Here is a 21,352-nt window from a genome sequence, read left to right as displayed (position 1 = left end):
GTTTGCCCTTGCTTTCACGGAGGGAGGGAGGGAAGGGGGGCCTGACAATATATACCCAGAACCAACCGTGACAATGTTTTAGCCCCATCAGGCACTGGGATTTCTACCCAGAATTCAAATAGGCAGCAGAGTCTGTGGTAAATTCATGGTAAATAGGCCTAATGGCCTGTGATGGGATGTTAGACGGGGTGGGATCTGAGTTACGCAGGAAAGAATTTTCTGCAGTATCTGGCTGGTGAATCTTGCCCATATGCTCAGGGTTTAGCTAATCGCCATATTTGGGGTCGGGAAGGAATTTTCCTCCAGAGCAGATTGGAAGAGGCCCTGGAGGTTTTTCGCCTTCCTCTGTAGCATGGGGCACGGGTCACTTGCTGGAGGATTCTCTGCTCCTTGAAGTCTTTAAACCACGATTTGAGGCCTTCAATAGCTCAAACATAGGTGAGGTTTTTCAGGAGTGGCTGGGTGAGATTCTGTGGCCTGCGCTGTGCACGAGGTCAGACTAGATGATCATAATGGTCCCTTCTGACCTTAGTATCTATGAATCTATAAACTGTGAGATAGCTATCCACAGTACAACACTCTGGAAGCCGACGGTTGCCTCGGTACTGTGGACACACTCCATCAACTACATGCATTTAGAGCATTTTTGTGGGGACACACACAATCAACTGTATAAAAATGACTTCTACAAAACCAACTTCTATAAATTCGACCTAATTTCGTAGCGTAGACAAGGCCTGAGTGAAAAATCAACCTGCCTTGGAATGAAGAGTGGGAAAGCAGAGATAGCGGCCAGGTGGACCATAATTGACGACAGGGACAAACCTTGGGCATTTGAGGTGCAGCAGATAATACTGTATCTCCTGCAGTGGGGCCTGCTTGGCTTGTACACGCCACTCCAAAGCCCACCATGTAAACCTTTTCCATTTGGCCAGGTAAGTCGCTCTGGTGGAAGCTTTCCTGTTTTCCAGCAAGACCTGCTGAACTTGGGCCGAGCATCCGCACTTAAGACATGCAGCAGCCAAGCCATCAAGTGCAGCACTGCCAGGTTCAGGTGCAAAACGCTGCTGTGGTTCAAGGCCAGAGGGCTAGCTGCAGCGGGGCAGCTACCAAAAGGTTTGGCAACATGCTGAACCCGTGCTGGCAAGGCCACACAGGGGCTATTAGGATAATCTTTGCTCTGTCCTGCTTGATCTTCACAAGGACCTTGAGAATCAACTGCATTGGCGCGAAGGCATACATCAGTGCCCCCGACCACGGAATGAGAAAGGTGTCTGATAGGGAGCCCCTGTCCATCCGGCAGACTGAACAGAACATGTGGCATTTCCTGTTCTGCCCGGACACAAACAGGTCCACCTGGGGAGTTCCCCCGCCTCTGGAAGATTATGCTGACCACCTCCAGATGGAGCAACCACTCATGGCAAGGCGAGAAGGTCCTGCTGAGGTTATCTGCTAAAACGCTCCTGGTTCCGGGCAGGTGCAAGGCAACCAGATGAATGGCATGTCACACACAACATCCCAAAGGCGCAGAGCTTCTTGGCAAAGGGCCGATGACCTCGCTCCACCCAGCCTGTTGATGGAATACATTGTGGTGGTATTGTCCATCAGGATCTGCACCACCTTTCCCTTCAGGTGGGTCAAGAAAGTCTGGCAGGCCAGGCAAACCGCTCTGAGCTCCCTGATGTTAATATGGAGAGCCAGATCATCCCACAACCAGCAGCCCTGAGTGCTTATCTCACTCAGGTGGGCGCCCCTGCCCAGGTCCAAAGCATTGGAGACCAGGGTCAACAATGGGGACGCAAAGGGAACTCCCTCCAATACCGACCCAGGGTTCAAAAACCAATCCAGGGATAACCTAATGTGATCTGGCACTCTCACTACCTGTTCTAGGTCAGGGGTCTCAAACATGCAGCCCATGGAGTTATTTGCTGCGGCCCGCCAAGCTCCCCACACACCACTCGCGCCCTCGAGTTATTTCCTGCAGCCGCCAGGCTCCCCTCACTCGCCACCCCTTCTCCCGCCAGTGCGCCAGATCCCCGCTCCTCTGCCTACCTCCAGGTGCTTCCCGCCACCAAACAGCTGTTTGACAGCACTTAGCGCTTTGCAGGAGGGAGTGGGGAGGACCGGGGAGCCGCGTGCTCAGCGGAAGAGGCGGAGAAAATGCGGGGCAGGGATTTGGGGAAGGGGTTGGAATGGGGGCGGAGTTGGGGTGGGAAGAGGCGGGGCCAGAGGCCGCAAAGTGGGAAGGGTCAGTGATGCAGCCCTCAGGCTGATGTACTAGTCCTCATGCGGCTCTCGTGGTGATTTGAGTTTGAGACCCCTGGTCTAGGTCATGCCTGTTGAGGATGTGGACTGACGCCAATCATGCTTGTAGGGGCTGGAGATGGAGCCAAGCATGACTGACCACCTAAGTACATGCGGCCATGTGGCCCAACAACCGCAGATAGGTGTGAGCCGTGATGAGTGGGTGATTCTTGACATGGGAGATCACATCCAACACAGCCTGAAAAGATGCTTTCAGAAGAAAGGCTTTGGCTCAGGTGGAGTCGAGAACTGCCCCAATGAACTCTATTTGCTGGACTGGCATTAAGGTGGATGTCCTGGTCCTTCACATATGATTCCCTCAGGCACCTGAGGCAGCTGCTGTGGGGGTCACTTACAAGCATAGGCCGGTTAGAATCCATGCAGGGATTAAACCCCAGAGACTTAAGGCATGCCCCACCTGGAGCGAAGTCCCCGCTGGAATTAACTTCTAACTACAATTAACTACTTAACACTAACTACTATAAAAACAAACTATTTACAAGGCCCTAAGGCTCGAAGTTAGAAGAAATGAAACTGTTAGCCCTTGCTATGCAAGGAAAGGCACTCTGACTAATGACCACAGGCGGCAAGAAGGAACTGGGAGGGTGTAGGGGCACAGCACCCAATATACCGACACACGAGATGGCCCTACGGATAGTGCTAAGGCAAAAACTCCGATGACCGTGCATGTGCCACACCTAGAAGAACTTCTACTACAAATGCTGCTGAAGTTGCTCTTGTGGAATGTGCTGTCAGGACAGGTGGAGCAGGATCCTTTGCCGGGTTGTAATATGCGGGGATGCAGGAGGTGATCCATGATAAAATTATCTGGGATGAGACGGGAAGACCTTTTTGAATTGTTGATTAGTTTTCTGAAATGGCTTAGCCCTTTCTATGTAGCAGGCCAGTGCACCTCTAATGTCTAGCGAGTGGAGCCTTTGCTCTTCCCTGGTTGGCATGTGATTTTGGATAGAAGACCATTAGAGGAAGATGCCTCATTGCTATAGAACTGTGAAACCACTTTTGGAAGGAAAGCTGGATGAAGACTCAATTGGACCTTGTCCTTGAAGGATACAGTGTATGGTGGTTCTAATCTGAGAAGACGGATCTCCAAGACTCTTCTGGAAGAAGAACTGGCCACTAAGGTAGTCACCGTCCAGGACAGGTAAAGCAAGGAGCAAGTCGCCAGTGGCTCAAATGGGGGTCCTGTCAGTTTTAATAATACCAGGTTGAGGTCCCAGGGAGAGATTAGTTGTTGGAGTACCTGGGGTACAACCTCTCAAGGCCCTTAAGAAATAGATTAGAGATGTTGTTTGAGAACGCAGATTGGCCATTTACCCAGGGATGAAAGGCTGAGATCACGTCAAGATAGACTAATAGACGCCATGGTTAGACCTTGTCGTTTCAAGGGCAGTAAGTATCCCAGAATGAAAGGTACCGATGATTGTGTAGATGAGACACCCTTCTGTGCATATCAGATAGAGAATGTCTTCCACTTTGCCAGATAAGTGGCTCTGGTAGATGGCTTCCTGCTCCCTATTAGGGCTTCGTGGACATGCTCAGAGCATGCTAGATCTGAAGAGCTCAGCCATGGAGCTTCCAGACTGAAGTTGGAGTGACTCAAGGTTCGGGTGATGCAGGTGGCCGAGGTCCTGAGAGATCCATCCTTCTATCGCTGTACCCAGACCTGGTGTCCCCACCAAGAGATCGAGGACAATGGTGAACCAATGCTAGGGGGCCACCAAGGTGACTTACGCTCTGTCTCGTTTGATCCTCAGCAGAACCTTGTGCATGAGAGGAATAGAAGGAAACATGTAGAAGAGATGAGTTGTCCAAGGAAGGAGACTGCAAGAGATCCGGGGCTGTGCCTACGAGAGAGAAGAACTGGAGATACTTCCTGTTGTGCTTTGTGGTGAACATCCAATGAAGTGAACTGTAGCTCACGAAAGCTTATGCTCAAATAAATTGGTTAGTCTCTAAGGTGCCACAAGTACTCCTTTTCTTTTTGCGAATACAGACTAACACAGCTGCTACTCTGAAACAGATCTATCTGGGGCGTTCTCTACCTCTGGAAAATGGCTTTCACAACATCTGGGAGAATGGACCACTCGTGGTGGTTGGAGAAGGATCTGCTGAGGTGATCCAATAGTTCATTCTGTGACCCCAGAAGATAGGAGGTCCTGAGGTGGATCAAGTATGCTATGAAAAATTCCCACACGTGAAGCACTTCCTGGCACAGGGGAAAGGAGCGAGCACCTTCCTGCCTGTTGATATAAAAAACACCATTGTGTGGTCTGTGAGAACTGACACTTTCTTGCTGGAACATCTGGCAAGCCAAGAAAACTGCCTGAGCTCCCCGACGTGGATGTGTAGAGCGCGCTCTTCTGGAGACCAGAAGCCCTGAGTTCTGAGGGAACCCAAGTGAGCACCCCAGCCCATCAGTGAAGCATCCGTAACGACAGATATAGATGGTTGGGATCTTGAGAATGGGACTCCCAAGTGCACCGTCAATAGGTCTAGCCACCAGACGAGGGAGACTCTCTCTAACAGGGGAACTGCGATGACTGTGTCCAAATAGTGTCTGCTTGCTGACTATCTAGACACCAGCCACGCTTGTAGAGGTCTGAGTCAAAGTCTTGCATGCTGTACCACATAGGTGCACGAGGACGTGTGGCCCATGCACATCAAGCAATTGTTTGTTATCATGATGGGGTGATCTCTGAGGGGCTCTATAAGCATCACTATTACCTGAAACTGCCCTTCTTGGAGGAAGGCTCTGGCTTGAACAGAATGGAAGATTGCCCCGATAAACTCTATCCTCTGAGCCAGGAAAGAGGGGAGATTTCTGCACATTTATCAGCAGTCCTAAGTCCTGGAATGTTGAATGGATTAATTTTATATTGGACTCCACCTGGACCCTGGTCCAACACACTTGGTAAACACTCACGGGGCCACCAACAGGCCAAATGGGAAAACTGAACTGGTGTGCACATGATTCACGACAAACTTCAGGAACTGTGTGTCGGGGGGGGGAATCAAAAAGTGGAAGTAAGCGTCCTTCAAATCGAGGGTGGCATATGATGAAAGCCAAGGAGACTAGTGTAACTTTAGCTTATTCATGTATCTGTTGAGCTTTTGCAGGTCCAGAATTAGTCTGAGATCACTGTTGGCTCTTGGGATTAGGAAATAGCGGTTGTAGAACCCTTTGGCCCCTTAACTCCAGAGGAATGTCTTCCATGGCTCCCACCCGAAGGAGCCACTGCACCTCTTAGGCTAGAAGTTGCTCATGAGGATAGTGCCTGAAGAGGGACAGGGAAGAACTGAACTGAAGGGTATTTTCCATTTCTATCTTGCTTAGCACCCAGGAGGTCTGTCTTGAAATGGGCCCATGCCCAACAGAAATGGGATAAACGATCCGCAAATAAGGGGAAGCTTGGATCCAAGTTCTGCGCTGGTACGTCGTCCCTGAGCGGCCCATCAAAAGGCCTGCTTGGAACCCCCACAGAGTTGGGGAGGAGCAGCATGGACTCAGGCAAAGATTGGGGAGGCCTTCATCTAAAGTCCCTGCTCCTCTTCCTGTGAGAGTCCTGTCAGACAGGTGGCAGAAAGATTCGAGAGGCTGGGATGAGGCTTATAATGCTTCCTCATGGGTACCAGGGTATAAAGACCTAGGAACTTCAAGTTAGCCCTGGAGTCATTTAGGCCATGTTGCTTGGAAAAGACTCCAAACCAACAGACTGAAGTGCCCTCAAGGTCCATTGGACCTCATGAGGCAGGCCCAAAGATTGAAGCCATGAGCTCATTAATGTTGAGGTACTTGGTGCAGAGTCTCAATCTCCCAGTGCCAAGGGAGGTCTTAGCGCTGCCTCCATTAAGATGGACTTCAGCCTAACGTCTCAATCTTTTTTTGGCGGAGAGCTTAAAGCCCTACAGATCTTACAGTACTCCCGCACATGAGCTTCCCCCAGGCACTAAAGGTGGCTAGAATGAAGGGTTGTTCAAAGGCATAGCCTTGTTACAAGAGGCACAAGTCTTGAAGCCCAGTGACCGAGGCATGCCCTGGGGTAGAGAATAAAATGGAGAAATTCTAACTAACTACTAACAGAAACGTCAGTATATACAAAAATAGACAGAAAAGCCCACTGAGAAAAGTACTTGTAATGCAAGGACAGTAGTTCCAGCAACTATCATGAGCGGTAAGAAGGAACTAACAGGGCGCAGGTCTGCAGGGGGCTTTATACCGGTGCTCTGAGCATGCAACATCGGAGCATATAAGAGCTGACCCGACAGATGCCACTGAGGGAAAAAGTTTCCAGAAGCTGTGCACCCTATACTGGAATGGACATGTGTAAGCACTCGAAGAAGAATCCCAAGTTTGAGTCAGCACTTTTGAGTCTACTCCTCAGGCCCAGAAGAGTCATGGCAAATATCTACTTGTCTTAAATAAGAAATTAAAAGATGAAAAATCCCATTCAGTCCATCACTCCGCCACTGAAGAACCGTTAATGCACTTTACTGTTTTGTCTGATCTAGTTTTAAATCCCAGATGATGAGATTTCCATCATTTCTGTGGAGAGACTATTCCACAGCCTTCTCGGAGTAAGTTTTCACTGCAATTCAGTTTAAGTTTCCCTTTAATATCTTCTCTTTACTCTTAGCTAGGTCCCCTCAAAGTATTCTAAATAGTTCCCCACCTTTTCTTGCTGTTTACACCCTTCAAATATTTGTAGATTTTTGTTCACCTCTACCTTTTAACCAAGCTCGGCACACTTGGCAGTTTCAACATTTCCTCAAATCAATGCTCTCTAGCCATTCACATTTTTCTCTCTCTCAACCTCTTCCACTTTGAGTTTTCCTGGTAATGTGGTGCCTACACATGTGAAAACACAGTACAGGCAAGCACTGTAACTTTATTTGTACTCTATACCAAGTGATGCATACAAAAGCTAAAGTGCCAGACAGCTTCCTATCTATCCCCTTGGGACTAAATAGGGCGAGATCACATTCCAAGTGATAAAAGAGGAGATAGCAAAAACTTTTCCTTTTGCATTTTTTTTCCATCTGAGTTAAGATCATTTTTCATGACCTTTGTCACCCAAAGCACCGTAACAATGCCCATACTCTGCTCAATTGCACCACAGCAGATTGATGGAAGTCAGAAAACCTTCTTATTAGCTAAGAAAGAAGAAGCCTGGAGAATAGTATACTTCTGGGGCAGAAGTGGGGTGGAAAAGGACAGCAAAGAAAAATCAGAAAGGGCAAAACTACAGGAGGAGCAAAATTACCTTGCACTTTATACTGGGAAACTTCACCAGGTGTCACAAAACCCAATACACCAAACAATGGATGCAAAACCTACCTTTACTTGTCGGGCCTGGCTAATGACACATGGAAGGCTGAATAGCTGTTGGACAAATGCTTTCAGCTCCTCCACCGTCAGCTTAGTCCGAGTCCTCCCGCTATCTGGGCTCAGCCTGCTGTATGAGCAAAGAGATGCAAAGTTACAAACAAGATTAGATGAAAACAGTGGACAACACTCGCTTGAGTGAGCTCCCACCAGTAGAGAGTATCACGACTATCAAGAAGTTTAAAAGTCTCATCACTTCAGTGTTCATGGGACCATAAATTGAATCTCCAGTCAATTCTATTCACAGGCACCATAGAGCTCCCAAGTGTTATTAACAAAGAGCCAGCAAAATCTCCATCATCTCCCCAACATTCGCACCGTAATTCAATGGCAAACAGTTTCTACCGAAGTGAACACAATGTACCATTACACCAGGAACATACCCAGGAGGAGCCACAACTGGCAATAGGTTAGGAGTGGCGGATGTGGCAAACGGAAGTTACTTACCTTATAGAAATTGGAGTTCTTTGAGATGCTTTTGTTCACACAGATCCCACTGTCTATGTGTGCAAGCCTAGCAACTTTTAGCTAGAAGTGTGTCCTTTGGGGCTGCATGTGTGTCCTGTGCCCCCACAGTGAGAGGTTAAGAGGGAGCTGCCCCAAACACCACTCAATTCCTTCACTAATACAGGAGGGAGGGTCCTAGGATGTGTTTGGACAAAAGCATCTTGAAGAACTTCAGTAACTGTAAGGTAAATAACCACTTTTCTCTACAAGGTAGGTGATTGGAGTCCTATCTAAATAATGCAAAAAGGAGTACTTGTGACACCTTAGAGACTAACCAGTTTATTTGAGCATGAGCTTTCGTGAGCTACAGCTCACTTCATCGGATGCACTTCATCGGAGCTGTAGCTCATGAAAGCGTATGCTCAAATAAATGTGTTAGTCTCTAAGGTGCCACAAGTACTCCTTTTCTTTTTGCAAATACAGACTAATATGGCCGCTACGCTGAAACCTATCTAAATGATGACTCTAGAACTGCCCTGCCAAGCTGCACATCTGGTCTAGACCCTATCACAGTGGAGTAGTGATTGATAACTGTATTAACTGAACTCCAAGTAGCTCCTCTATACATTTCAGAAATAAGGACCCCCTCTGAAACAAGGCATAGATGTCAACTTGGCCTTCGAAGAGAAGATCCTAATTCGTGAGGGAACAGGTAGTTTATTCAACTAGTGAATTTTCATGTAGTCTGCATCCCATTTAGAAAGTCAGAGGATATAGCCTGCCCTTTATACTTATTACCAAAAGGTACAAGAAGTCTAGCTGATTTACAAAAAAAGCTTTGTTCTGGAAAGTTAAAAGATCGTAGTCCTGAGACCATCCAGTGTGTGGAGCTTAGTTTCTGCAGGAGACTCATGAAGCTTAGGTAAAAATACCAGTAAGCCATTACATTGGTTTAAAATAAAGTCAAACTACTTCTGCCCTTATGAATTACAGTATACGGAGGGCCAGCCAAATCATGAATTTTGTTCAACCCTGCTGACTTGCTGCCACGTGTGGCAAGACAGAACAGAGTGGCGGTTGGGACTGCTCTGCCTTTCATACCCCCTCTATAGGGAGTATGAGGGTGCACAGGGAGCACATGCAGCCTCAATGGACACTGCCGGCTAAAAGATTCTGGGCTTGCATGCATGCACCTAAAGTGGGATCTGTGTAGATAAATGCTTGAAGAACTCTACTTTATGTTAGTTCCAGCCTCTCACTGCCCAATGGTCCCAGCGAAGATTGGGCTGCCTCTATGTCAGATGCTATACAAACACACGATAGTCCCTGCCCTAAGAACTTAGTCTTTTATTTAAAAAAAGGACACCTTACAAGAAAATGAACAGAGCATGGGCACACATCTGGTTAGTAGTTCATTTGTTTTTAAAGAACCTGATTCCTCTCCATCTGTTCAAACAGATGCCATTAAGTCAGACAAACTTTGGCACTGTGATTCCATGTGCTCTGGGAATGCTTCTAAACCTGTATGCTTTGAGCAGAACTTAATTGCAGAGTTACTTTTTCTTATCAAATAAAATTGTGCTACAAGCTAAACATGTAATCTTAAATCTAATGGATGTTAACAGGAAGCTGAATAAATCTGAAGACTTTGGCTAAGCAGAGCACTAATAATTACTAAAAGATTGGAACTACAAAAATGGAAATCCAAAAAGCAATCAATAATTGAAGACTGGAGCACTGACTCTGTAAGCCTGACCACCATGGGAAAGAGGAAGTTACTCTCCTTGCGCAATAAAGATGGTTCTTTGATGTTTGTCCCCCTATGGGTCCTCCACTATAGATGTATGTGTGTGCCTGCAACTCGGATTGGAGATTTTAGATAGCAGGGGCCGTTTGGCCCACACATGCGCTCTCCCTCCTTTGTGCTCTACCTCGAGGCTAACTAGCGCTGCATGGGCGAACCACCTTCAGTTCCTTCTTCACTGCAGAACCCCTACTGAGCATCCAAAGTAGAGGGGAGAAGGGTGGGTTGCAGACCACTCATTGGGACACACATCTCAAAGGGGAGGGAGGAAAATAGCGGGGCTATGTTTGGAATTACACCAGATCTGGAATCATCTCCATTTTTGCAGGTAAGTGCGATGGGTAGCCAATCTTCTACTGTGTAATAATACTTCTTTCACCTCCTCAGAGAAGCAGCTCTACATGTTGGAACCATGAAAAAGCCAGGCCTTAAGCCAGAAGATCCGTAGGTTGGGACAGAGGGTTTGCCCGTCGTTCTGGGAGAGGAAGAGGAGTGGGTTGGAGAGGGATTGGTAGATAAACTGCTAGCTGTGCCAGATACAGGTACTCACGATTGTCTCCGCCAGGTGGGAACAATCAGTATAACTTTTGCTTTTTCTCTCCATTTTTATTAGGACCTTTGTCAGCAGAAGGAATGGAGGAAAGGTGCATAGAAGGACTTAATCCCATGGGAGAAGGAGAACATCTCCTAAGGAGCATTTCCCTAAACTGGCTCTGGAGCAATAGAGTGGGCATTTCCTGTTCAGCTAAATGGCAAGCCAGTCGATTGCTGGGGCTCCCCGGTGAGAGAATATGCAGTGGAGCACAATTGGGTTCATTTCCCATTCATGGTCCTGTAAGAACTTGCAGCTGAGACTGACAGCTGTTCTCCTCCTAGCAGGTAAGCAGCTGATATGACAACATGGCAAATGCACCCATTCCATAGTTATAGTGCTTCCATGCACAGGGAGAATGATCTGGCACCCCACTGTCAATTTATATAGAACACGCACGTTATGTTGTCTGTTGTGATTTTTGTATGGTGTCTTTGATTAGTGGAAAGAAGTGTTCGCAAGTATTTCTAACCGCTCTTAGTTGTAAGCAGCTGATATGGAGAGTCGATTTTGGGGGGGACCATTTGCCCTCAACCTTGCGGTTGTTCAGGTGGCTCCCCAACGTATTAAGAATGCATCCACTTTTAGAAGAAATGTTGGGGGTTGTGTGAATGGGACCTCTGCAAAGACATTCACTGGGTCTTTCCACTATTCCAGGGAGTGCCTGACCCTGGAGGGTATTGACATTGGTTTGTCTAGCCTATCTTTGATTGGTATGCAGACAGGCCTGAGCCATGCCTGTAGATAGGTCATGTGCAGTCTGGCATGAGAGATCAAAATGTGCATGCTGCCATGTTTCCAAGAAGCTGGAGGCAATGTCTGGCTGTCATTTGTGGGCTGGTTTTATCGGTCTCTATTAGAGTAGGCAGGGTGTGAAATCTGTGTCACAGGAGGAACACTCTCGCTGCATCAAGATTGACTCCTACAAACTTCAAGCACTGTACTGGACTCAAGGTCAATTTCTGAGTGTTGGTTTGTAAGCCCAGTTATGTGAATATGTTTATCGTCCTGTGGGAGGCCTGTAGGGCATCGTTGAAGGAGCAGGCTCTGATGAGACAATCATTCAAATATGGATAAATCATGCTCCCGAAGGTGCACAGATGGACCGCTACTATGGAGAGAACCTTGGAGAACACTTTGGGTGCGGATAAGAGGCCAAAGTGAAGCACGCTGTATTGGCAATGATCCAGACTGAAGATAAACCTGAGGAATCATCTGTGGGGTGGTTGGACTGATATATGGAAGTAGACATCCTGTAGGTCGATGGCCAAGAACCAATCTCCCTGTTCCAGAGATGGTATAATCACTGCTGGTGCAACCATCTTGAATCTTTGTGCCTTTATGTATTTGTTTAGTGCTCTTAGATCGAGTATGGGTCACCAATCTCTGTTTTTCTTGGGAATCAGGAAATATTGGGAATAAAAGCATTTGCCCCTGAGGTTCACAGGAACTGGTTCTATGGCTGCTAGTCAGAGCAAGTGATCTACAGTAGAACCTCAGAGTTATGAACACCTCAGGAATGGAGGTTGTTTTGTAACTCTAAAATGTTCATAACTCTGAACAAAATGCTTTGGTTTAAACTGAACATTGACTTAATACACCTTTGAAACTTTACTATGCAGAAGAAAAATGCTGCTTTTGACCATCTTAATTTAAATGAAACAAGCACAGAAACAGTTTCCTTACCTTGTCAAATGTTTTTTTTAAACTTTCCATTTGTATTTTTTAGTAGTTTACTTTTAACACAGTACCGTACTTGCTTCAGTGTCTGCCGCTGTTCGATTATGTACTTCTGATTCCAGATGAGGTATGCGGTTGACCGGTCAGTACGTAACTCTGAGGTTCTACTGGATTTCCTGTCTTAACAGTTTCTTAGTGAGAAGGGTCCCTGAAAGAGGACAGGGAGGGAGGCAAAGTGAACAGAGTACCCCTTGGAAATCATCTCCAAGACCCATCTTTCACAAGTTAAATCTTTCCAGTTTCAGAGGAAAAGAGAAAGGCAACATCCAAAAGAACATAGGTCGCAGCTGATATTGCGGGGAGTGGTCTCCCAAGGCCTTGACCAAGGCGTCAAAACTGGTGTTTTGAGATTGAGGGCTGGGCTCTTGAGGATTGAAGAGCGGATGGTTTACACTTCTGAATCCCAAGGCCTCTTTCTCTGTGGCTCATAGCCTCATTCTGGTGTTGGGCACTGAAGTGGTCGGGATGGCTGGGAACTGAATTTCCTCTTCTGTCCCAGTGTGTAGATCCCTAATGAGCATAGGGTGGCTCTGGAATCTGTTAGAGTATGGAGTGATATATCAGGCTCGTCCACAAAAAGTTTAGAGTCCTCAAAAAGCAGGTCCTCAACTCTCGTCTGTACCTCCTTCAGCAGTCCTGAGAGGTGTAACCGACACCTGTAGCATCACTACCGTTGTCAACACTGAGCGGGCTGCTGTATCCGCAGCATCTAGCACAGTATGGAGGCCATTCTCAGTATCAACTGCCCCTCATTTTTGATGGCATGAAACTGGTCCCACTGTGCTTCGGCAGGTGGTCAATAAATGCATTCAGTTTAGCAAAATTCATGTGGTCATACTTCACCATTAAGGTTTGGTAATTTGCAATTCTGAATTGCAAAGTCGCTGAGGAATATTCATTCCTACCAAATAAATCAAATATTTTCCAGTTTCGGTCATAAGAGGTGGATTTATTGTGGTATTGGCCACAGGAATTTACCGCGGCCACAACCGAGTTGGATGAAGGGTGAGAAAAAAGGAACTCCGCATCCTTGGAGGGCACGTAGTACTTTTTATTGGCCCTTTTGCATGTTGGTGTAATAGAGGCTGGCATGTGCCAAATGACCTTAACAGGATCTAAAAGCACTTTGTTGACTGGGAGTGTGATTCTCAAGGAGGAAGAGGAGGTATGCAATATGCCTGGTAGCTTATGATGGGTTTCTTTCACCTCCTCAAGCAGAATTTGAAGTGTGTCTGCCAACCTTTTTGTTAGATCCAGAAATAGCTTTAAACCATCCACCATGGATGGCAGAGAACGCATCACTGCCTCATCTGGGGCAAGAGAAGGAGCTATTCGTCACTGGTGTAACCTCCTCTTCTAGTCTGGCCTTTTGCTCCTCAAAAGTCACCTCCTGAGGTTCTGGTGCTCTGGATACAGAGGCTGAGGGAGACAGTCTCGATTTCTGGTGGGAGACGTTAGAAATCTTAGAAGTATGATGCCTGTAGGCTGCCCATGGATCCCAGTATGGGCCACCTGGGAAAAGGGCTTGGGTGTTGATACAAAAGGTGGTCACACCAAGGGTGCTGAAGCTCTGACCGAGGGTGCAATTGGGAGGGCCCTGGTGTGAGGCTAGTGAGTGGATATCCTCCTCGTCACTGTCTGAGTCCTCGCTGGATAGCAGTGGAGCCAACAAAGAGGAGGTGAATGACCCAATACCGGTGGTGATTCCAGGGATCGAGATGTGCTTGTTACCAGAGCCCTGGTATCAAGGAGCGGGACTCTGTGGTACCAAGGAGGGGACTCTAGAGATCCAAGAGATCTCTGGAAAATCAAAACTCCTGAGGTACCATGGTGATTGGTACAGAGTTTGTCAGTGCTGACTCGGCGGTACCGAGGAAACTGGCAGAGATCTTGCATGAGATCGGTCTGACGAGGATTGTTAGGAGATGGTCATGTTGGTACCAATTTCATGGAGACGGTACAGTCTCTGCTCTTGCATTTGGCAGGCGGTACCAACACGTCAGTGCCTATGCCCTGCACGGTTGTTTCTTTTAAACAGGAAAGGCTAATAGAAACCCTATAAAGCTAAGGAAAAATGAGCAATAACTCTAACAAGAGCTAAACACTCTAAAACTGGGTAAAGAGAAAAGGACTGCTATTCGCTCAGTCTCAGGCCAGGGATGGTAGAAAAGGAACTGAGGGTGATTTGCCTGAGCAGCGCTGGTTAGCCTCATGGCAGAGCACAAGGGAAGGAGAGCGGATGTGCAGGCTGAATGGACACGAACTAAAATCTCTGATCAGAGGCGCAGGGATGCAGATATACCTACAGTGGATCACCCATAAGGAAATATTCAAAGAAAAAGAATTATATAGTGTAACAGATATATCCAAGAAAAATTCTCAGAGCTAGGGGATCCTTTCCTGGAAGTATCTGAATGATCCATGCTCTGTCCCTCACTTCCCCCTTCTCTCTACACACTTTGTTCCCTTCCCCACTCTATCACCCTCCTCTAAAATTAAAATAAAGAGTAGAACCAAACTTAACAGTTTCTTTAACTAGTTGGATTTTTATAAACAAATTTTGATTCATTGTAAATTGAGTAATACAAATAATTGATTTATATTTTAACCATTACTTTTATATAATTAAATGTTTCAAGCTGAGGCTATGCAAGAAATGGTTAATATATTGAGATGTTTATCTATAGTTTGTTTTTTCTGTAGATACTTTTAAAAAAATTAATAAAAATTATTAAAATAGCAGATTTGCTCTGCTTTAGCTATTTTTAATCTCTTACTTTTTTAAAAGTATTTTGAAGTGTGTGCATGTGTATATTTGTATGTATGTAATTAAAAGGGAGAACTGGTAGCGATCACTATGTTTAGATTGCCATTAGAAAGGATTCTTGAGACTTTTCTCACATGGGGTAGAAGCTGTGAGAGTTGGAACAAGCTTCCTGGACTGCACCTCTGGACACAGCAGACCAACCCCACTGTTACATAACAGCCTGCTGCTGCTGCCAGATGCTATAGTTATTCCTGTAGCTCAAGTGATAGTCTGGCTACAATTCTGAAGGTTAAGGGTTCAAACCCCGATGATGATTATCATATAGTGTTCCAGATGCACATAGCTTTTGATTTTATCTTTTCTTTGAAAAAGAAAAGTTACACACAGACAACTACATTAAAAAAACATTTAGGTTGTAAAAGTCAAGCCACTCAAGAGTTTGAAAGTGCCAGAATTCAGGTTGCCCAGGCAACCTTAATTCAGCCCCTTGTGTGCATGCATAATGATAGAGTCTTTAATTCCATGAACACATACTATTTTTTTCCACAAGCCTGGTGCACAATGGAGCAGGATTAAGGCTGCACTGGCAGCCATACATCTGGCATTTCTTAACTTCTGAGTGCTTGACTTTGCAACCTAAATAACATAGTACTTTTAAGCTATTTCCCATTTCTACTGGCGTACTTGACCCACACTAATTTGCACTTACACTTCTATTTTGTTTAATCCCAAATTTTCATTACTTTTACATTTTTGTTGATCTGTCTCTTTCCCTGCAACCCCTTCCTTGGTTAAGGCTGCAAATCATTCACGGAAGCCATGGTTTCCGTGACTTCCCATGACCTCCATGAATTTTGCAGTGCTGGTGCAGCTGACCTCAGGACGACCCCATCAGCTGGGGAAGCCCAGGGGACAGGCACACCATCCACTGCTCTGGCAGCCCCAGGTAGCTAATCCCTGGCACTGCCCTGGAGCAGCAGTCTAGGACCAGCGTTGGCCAGGCCATTCCCCGCCTGGACCAGCCACAGCGGTGGGATCACAGGCCACCCCCTCAGAGAGGCAGCGGGACCACAGGCCGCCCCCTGCCCAGCAGCAGCAGGGGGCCCTGGGCTGCTTCCCGCCTGCACGTGCCCATCCCCCCCTTGCAAAGGTCTTCAGGAGTGTCCCCTCCCAGCAGGTGAGATTTAGTCACAGGTATTTTTAGTAAACGTCATGGACAAGCCACGGGGCCGTGACTTTTTGTTTATTGCTCAAGGCCTGTCCATGACGTTTACTAAAAATACCCGTGACTAAAACATAGCCTTATCCATCATCGAATCCCTAATCAGCACCCAAAACCCCTCTACCTCCCATATGCTTTCATAATTCAGTTCAGAGTTCTGCTGAGAAACAAGATGCTGAACACATCTCAGATCTGTGAAAGTATGGTCCCCTACCGCAGCATTCCTGCCACTACCCTGCCACCCTACTACTGGAGAAAAAAGATGGTGAGCTTCTACCCAGCCATGCTGGAAGCCTCAGGGGCCTTCCACTTCAGCATCCAAGTGGGAGGAGGAGGAGGGTATAAGAAGACATACACAGAAAAGATTGAAAAGCTACTGGCCTTACCTGTGTTTTTGCTTTTTGCTCAGAAGCAGCTGTGCCACCGAAGCACAGGTCTCTGCCTCTTTCACAGCATCTCTGAGCCTGCGGAAGAGATCATTCTCTGGATACTTCCTGTCTTCAGCATCCTCCAACATCACTCTCAACTCAATCACATCTGCAATAATAGGATACAAGTAGTCCGGGTGCAAAAAATAATGCCATCTAAGTCTGTTTCACTAGTCCCCAAACAAGTTCTCAACATGCTAGCTAGATCTGAAATGCACAGCAGCAATGAAAAGATTTAATCTAGTATTAGTGTCACTTTCAATTAGATCCATCTCTCCACTTCCACAAAGAACACTCCACCTTTCAAATAGCTGCAATACCCCAACTCAATCCAATACTTGGGTCGCTCACTGGAAAAAATGGGCTGAACAAAGGCGGGGATTCCCCCAAACAAACTGCTACAGTGCACAACAATGGAAGTCTGACCTTTCTTGTGGTTGAGGTTGGCAGCCAATGCCTCTGTAACTCTACTGACCCAAGTGTCATAGGATTGTGCTCTAACTTTCACTCCATACAGAAGAGAAGGGAGGTCCTCTAACGGATACCGGTACCTGTAGATAAACAGGGGAAAAGAGCAAGAGCATTAAACCTCCTGTAATACAAAGGACATCCGTTTCTATTCACACAGACCAACAGATGAGGGTTAAAGAAGCTCTGTATTACACCCAGAGTCCTTGGCCACATTGGAAATGAGGAGGCTATCCCTGCTGGTTAGAAAGAGGTAGATGAAAACAACTGCTATATTTCGCCATAAGTCTCTGGGTAACAGGACAGACTGCACATGGGAAAGGAGAGATGGGGAAGCTTGTTGTGTACCTGAGACACTTTTTCTGCATGGGACAAGGACACAAGTCAGTCGGATGATACAGGCATACGAGCCGCTCAGGATTACAAGAGCAAGTAAGAGCAGACAAGAAGCATGTGGTTCTGCAGGCTGCACACTGACGCTCATCATCTGGAACCAGTTCAAACACCTCCTCTTCTGACATCAGCACTCCCTGACAAAAATTTGACACTTGATAAGGACATGAGTCAGAAAAACAGCACACTTCCTTTCAAAAAGTCTTGTATTAACCCTGTACCACACCAACAGAATGAAAAGCAGGAGCTGCGCTCACAGTACTCACCAGCTGCACAACTGATTCCCTTAAGCGCGTTTCCTCCTCTGTCATGAGAGTCATTTCCTTGCAGACCATGGCAGCAAGCCCCACATCCAAACACTCTGGATCTGCCGCCATCTTGAAAATCAGCTCCTCGTGGGAGAAGACGCAGTGACGCCTTAGCCGTCTGTAATGATTCACACACTGACGCCCAATGGGAAGCTATGAAATGCCAGGCAACAAAGTCATTATTTGGGGGCATGTTCCAAGGGGCTGTCCCACATCTCCCCATTTTGCCTCCCTCAACAAGAGTTGGGAAAAGGCAGACTTAGAAATACATCAACTAAAGAACAGTGTTTTTATGGAGGTAACCAATTATAATGGATAAACTGTGCCAGTTATCAAAGGCAAAGTCTCCAGAGCCTACATGAAGAGAGCCATGTTTTGCATTTTTTTTAGTATACAAAAAGCTAACAGAGTTAAGTATATGGATTTCTGGAGCCCAATGGGTTCATATTTTAGAGTAAGCAAAAGGAAACTCATAACTAGTTACCAAAGTGAGCTCTGCATCTGTTTCTAGCTATGCAGTGTCCTGGTACAATAGGGATCTTGAGCTAATGCTTATACCACTAAAAACTGCCGTAACTGGCAGCAGCAAAGGGAAATGGAGAACACAGCAGCAAGCATTTCTCTTTGGGGTTTAGACCAGTGGGTTATCTATTCTACACAAGTGCAGAAAGGACAACTGCATCGGGGAGCACCTCTGCAGCCCTAGCAATTAACTGAAGTGTTAATTGTCCGGATTAGCTCAGACACATGCATAAAAGAAAGCCAGTATTCATAAATGTCAACTAGAAGCTATTTAGAATTGATTTATAAGCCCCTCAAAATGCATTTTTTGTGATGGAAACTCAAATGACATGTTACAGCAGTACCTGGCACTGCTATAGTTAAATGTGATTACTATCCAGAACAAGTTACTAACATTCTCTTAATAAAGGCCAGCTAGCAGAGACATGGACAAACGTGCAACATAACGCACCCAGTCTGCAGTGCAGAAGTTCACAGCCTCAGCAAAGTTGTAGCCCTGGTTAAATCCGGAGTGATATGCACGAGGAAAAGTCACAACAAACTCACCAGCGCACTGATTGGTCCTGTACACCTAAATACAAATCAGGGTGGGGGAAAGGAAGGAGAAAACTGAGATTGGCAGCAGACAGAAAGTTAAAATAATTCATAAAAAAAGGACACTGTGAAACCATCTTCCTTCACCTGTAGGACACAGTAAGGAATTTAGCTAGGGCAGGATAGATTAGGAGGGCATTTAACCTTTTGAAAATTAAATTCTCTTTGACAACATTACTGCAAAAGGTTGAATAAATGAATCAGCAGTTAAAGGCCTAACACAGGGTTTATCCCTTTTGGGATTCAGGCAGGAAGTTTCTCTACTATCAGTTAGTGGACCATCACTTAACCCTTCACACCACAAAGTTTAAAAGCCTCTGGGAGAGTATACTTTGCTTTTTTGGGACATCTGCCAGAGATGCAATTTAGCCTACTGAAAGTGAATGGTCGTGACTTCTGCTTAAAGGGACACAATTCATATTTTACAAAAATGTAGATTTTACTAAACCTGAGAAATAGAAATGTTTTCATGATTTTTTTTACAGTCCAAAGGAATTTAACTACCTTGCAGCCATTGCTACAATGTTGCATTGTAGAGAACCTGAAAATGAAAATATTTAAAACAAAAGTGACTCTGAATCCGACTTCACTGATTTTCACTGGCCAAGCTAACTAAAAAACAAACCAACAGCAAAAGCAGTGTACATGACCTTTTAAAGATTTTAGTTTTAATAAGCTACAATGTCAATAGTAACAAGGGAAACAATCTGTTTACACAAGATTTTAAATTGACAGTGTTCCATTAATTTGGTTCATATTATGATATTCTCTTAATTCCAGTTTCGAAAAAGGAACGGACATATATATTGCTAACAAGAATATCCACAGTTATAATTCATGCCAACAAAAATTTTCGAAGAGATACTAAACCTCATGCTTCAGGGCTTAAATCAACCTCAAACTGTTAAACATCATAAGATAAGACCTAATGTGGGGGCAGATTGCCTCACATCTGCCTAGAACAGGATTTTTTTTATTACACTTTCCTCCGAAGCATCTGTTGCTGGCCACCCTCAGATACTGGACTATGTTAATGGTGACATTTAACCGAAGCCCAGTGGTTAATTACTATTTAATTAACATATTGAATTCAGATATCTGGTTCTTTAACAGCTGATAAATACAGGAACAAAAATCAAATAATTATGGATATGCAGTGAATATATTTGTTCTATATCATATTTTATTTTATTTACAGCTTTTTGGGGTCTTTTTGCAAGGTTTCTCTCTTGATCAGGTGAGCCACTTAAGATCATTTGATAGTGAGAACACACTAGTGGCAACCTAACTGAATTCTGCTACATCTACACAGACTTCAATTTCACACTGAAGTCCTTCATCAGAACATTACCTCCTTCTACTGAAGCATGCTAGAGAATTAGATGAAAGACCACCCCTTAACTGATTAACCGGATCCAAGAGATCACCATCGGAGTTCTTAAATGCTATTCCAACACATCATAAGGAAAATCTGTCAAAAAGCAAAAGGTATATAAAAATAAGCAGGGGGTTACAGAGGTATGGAAGAAATTCTCCTGTACTACTCACAGGCACACCATGCTCCATCAGCACATTGGGGTTCATGATGGTGACAAGCTGATGCAGGAGATCAGGCTGTGACTCAAACAGTTCAGGGGCCAACTCTCTCATCACCTCCTCCAGTTGTTCTGCTGCATGAGAGGGCACTCCATACCATGTCTTCGGCTCTCCCCTGGCAGAAAACATAGCCCACAATACACATTACCTAAAGGAAAATGAGGATGTCATCCTAATGCAAGGTGTGTCAGTTCAGGACAACTGCACTGGTATTTCCCCTCAGCAATGACACTCACTCTCAGGCTTCCAACTCCCCAGACGTTGCCTTTCTTGGGTGTAGACGTGTGTCTCACTCTGTTTTGATCAGGGTATTTCCAGGTAGTACAGTTCCCTGCCGCACTTCCCTGTGTTATTCCAAGCCAAGGCAGGCTATTCAAGCACACCTGCTCACTTTCTCTTCAGAGATTTATAACAGTGATTGTCAACACTTACAAGTTACTACAGTTCTTTCTATGCAAACCTATTTTATTCTTAAGGTAGAAGCACTACAGAGAACACATTAAAAACAACAAAAAAGAGCCTATACACATGTTAATAAGCTTACCAGAGATCACCCCAACCCTAACATGGGCTCTGGCTGGAGCAGTCCTTCCAAACTCCGCTCAAGAGGTTTCTTTTGTGGTCACAAATTCATCACAGCTTCAGCTCAGAACAAGCACATTCATAATGTTTAGTCCACCCTCTATACATCTCAGGGGGTCTCAGATCTGGAGTTGCCAGGAGCAGGTAATTAGAAGACAATGGGTTTTCTTCCCCAGAG

At 45.6% G+C, this 21,352-nt stretch overlaps 1 protein-coding gene across 2 annotated transcripts in view; it reads right to left on the bottom strand.

The window, feature by feature from the left end:
• The window catches only part of KDM5A (lysine demethylase 5A), a 96,174-nt gene that overhangs the window by 45,937 nt on the left and 28,885 nt on the right, over positions 1 to 21,352 (bottom strand). For both annotated transcript variants that reach the window (XM_048829075.2, XM_048829083.2), the window contains 7 exons: positions 20,545 to 20,707; positions 18,854 to 18,973; positions 17,839 to 18,033; positions 17,528 to 17,709; positions 17,138 to 17,262; positions 16,670 to 16,820; positions 7,664 to 7,781 (listed from right to left, as the gene is read on the bottom strand). In XM_048829075.2, the coding sequence (XP_048685032.1) occupies positions 7,664 to 7,781; positions 16,670 to 16,820; positions 17,138 to 17,262; positions 17,528 to 17,709; positions 17,839 to 18,033; positions 18,854 to 18,973; positions 20,545 to 20,707 (1,054 nt within the window). The remainder of the gene's footprint in view (positions 1 to 7,663; positions 7,782 to 16,669; positions 16,821 to 17,137; positions 17,263 to 17,527; positions 17,710 to 17,838; positions 18,034 to 18,853; positions 18,974 to 20,544; positions 20,708 to 21,352) is intronic.

Source organism: Caretta caretta, chromosome 1 (assembly GCF_965140235.1).
Source record: "Caretta caretta isolate rCarCar2 chromosome 1, rCarCar1.hap1, whole genome shotgun sequence".
Taxonomy (NCBI): Eukaryota; Metazoa; Chordata; order Testudines; family Cheloniidae; genus Caretta; species Caretta caretta.
Note: the sequence above shows the minus strand (reverse complement) of the source record. Positions and strands in the feature narration are given on the sequence as shown.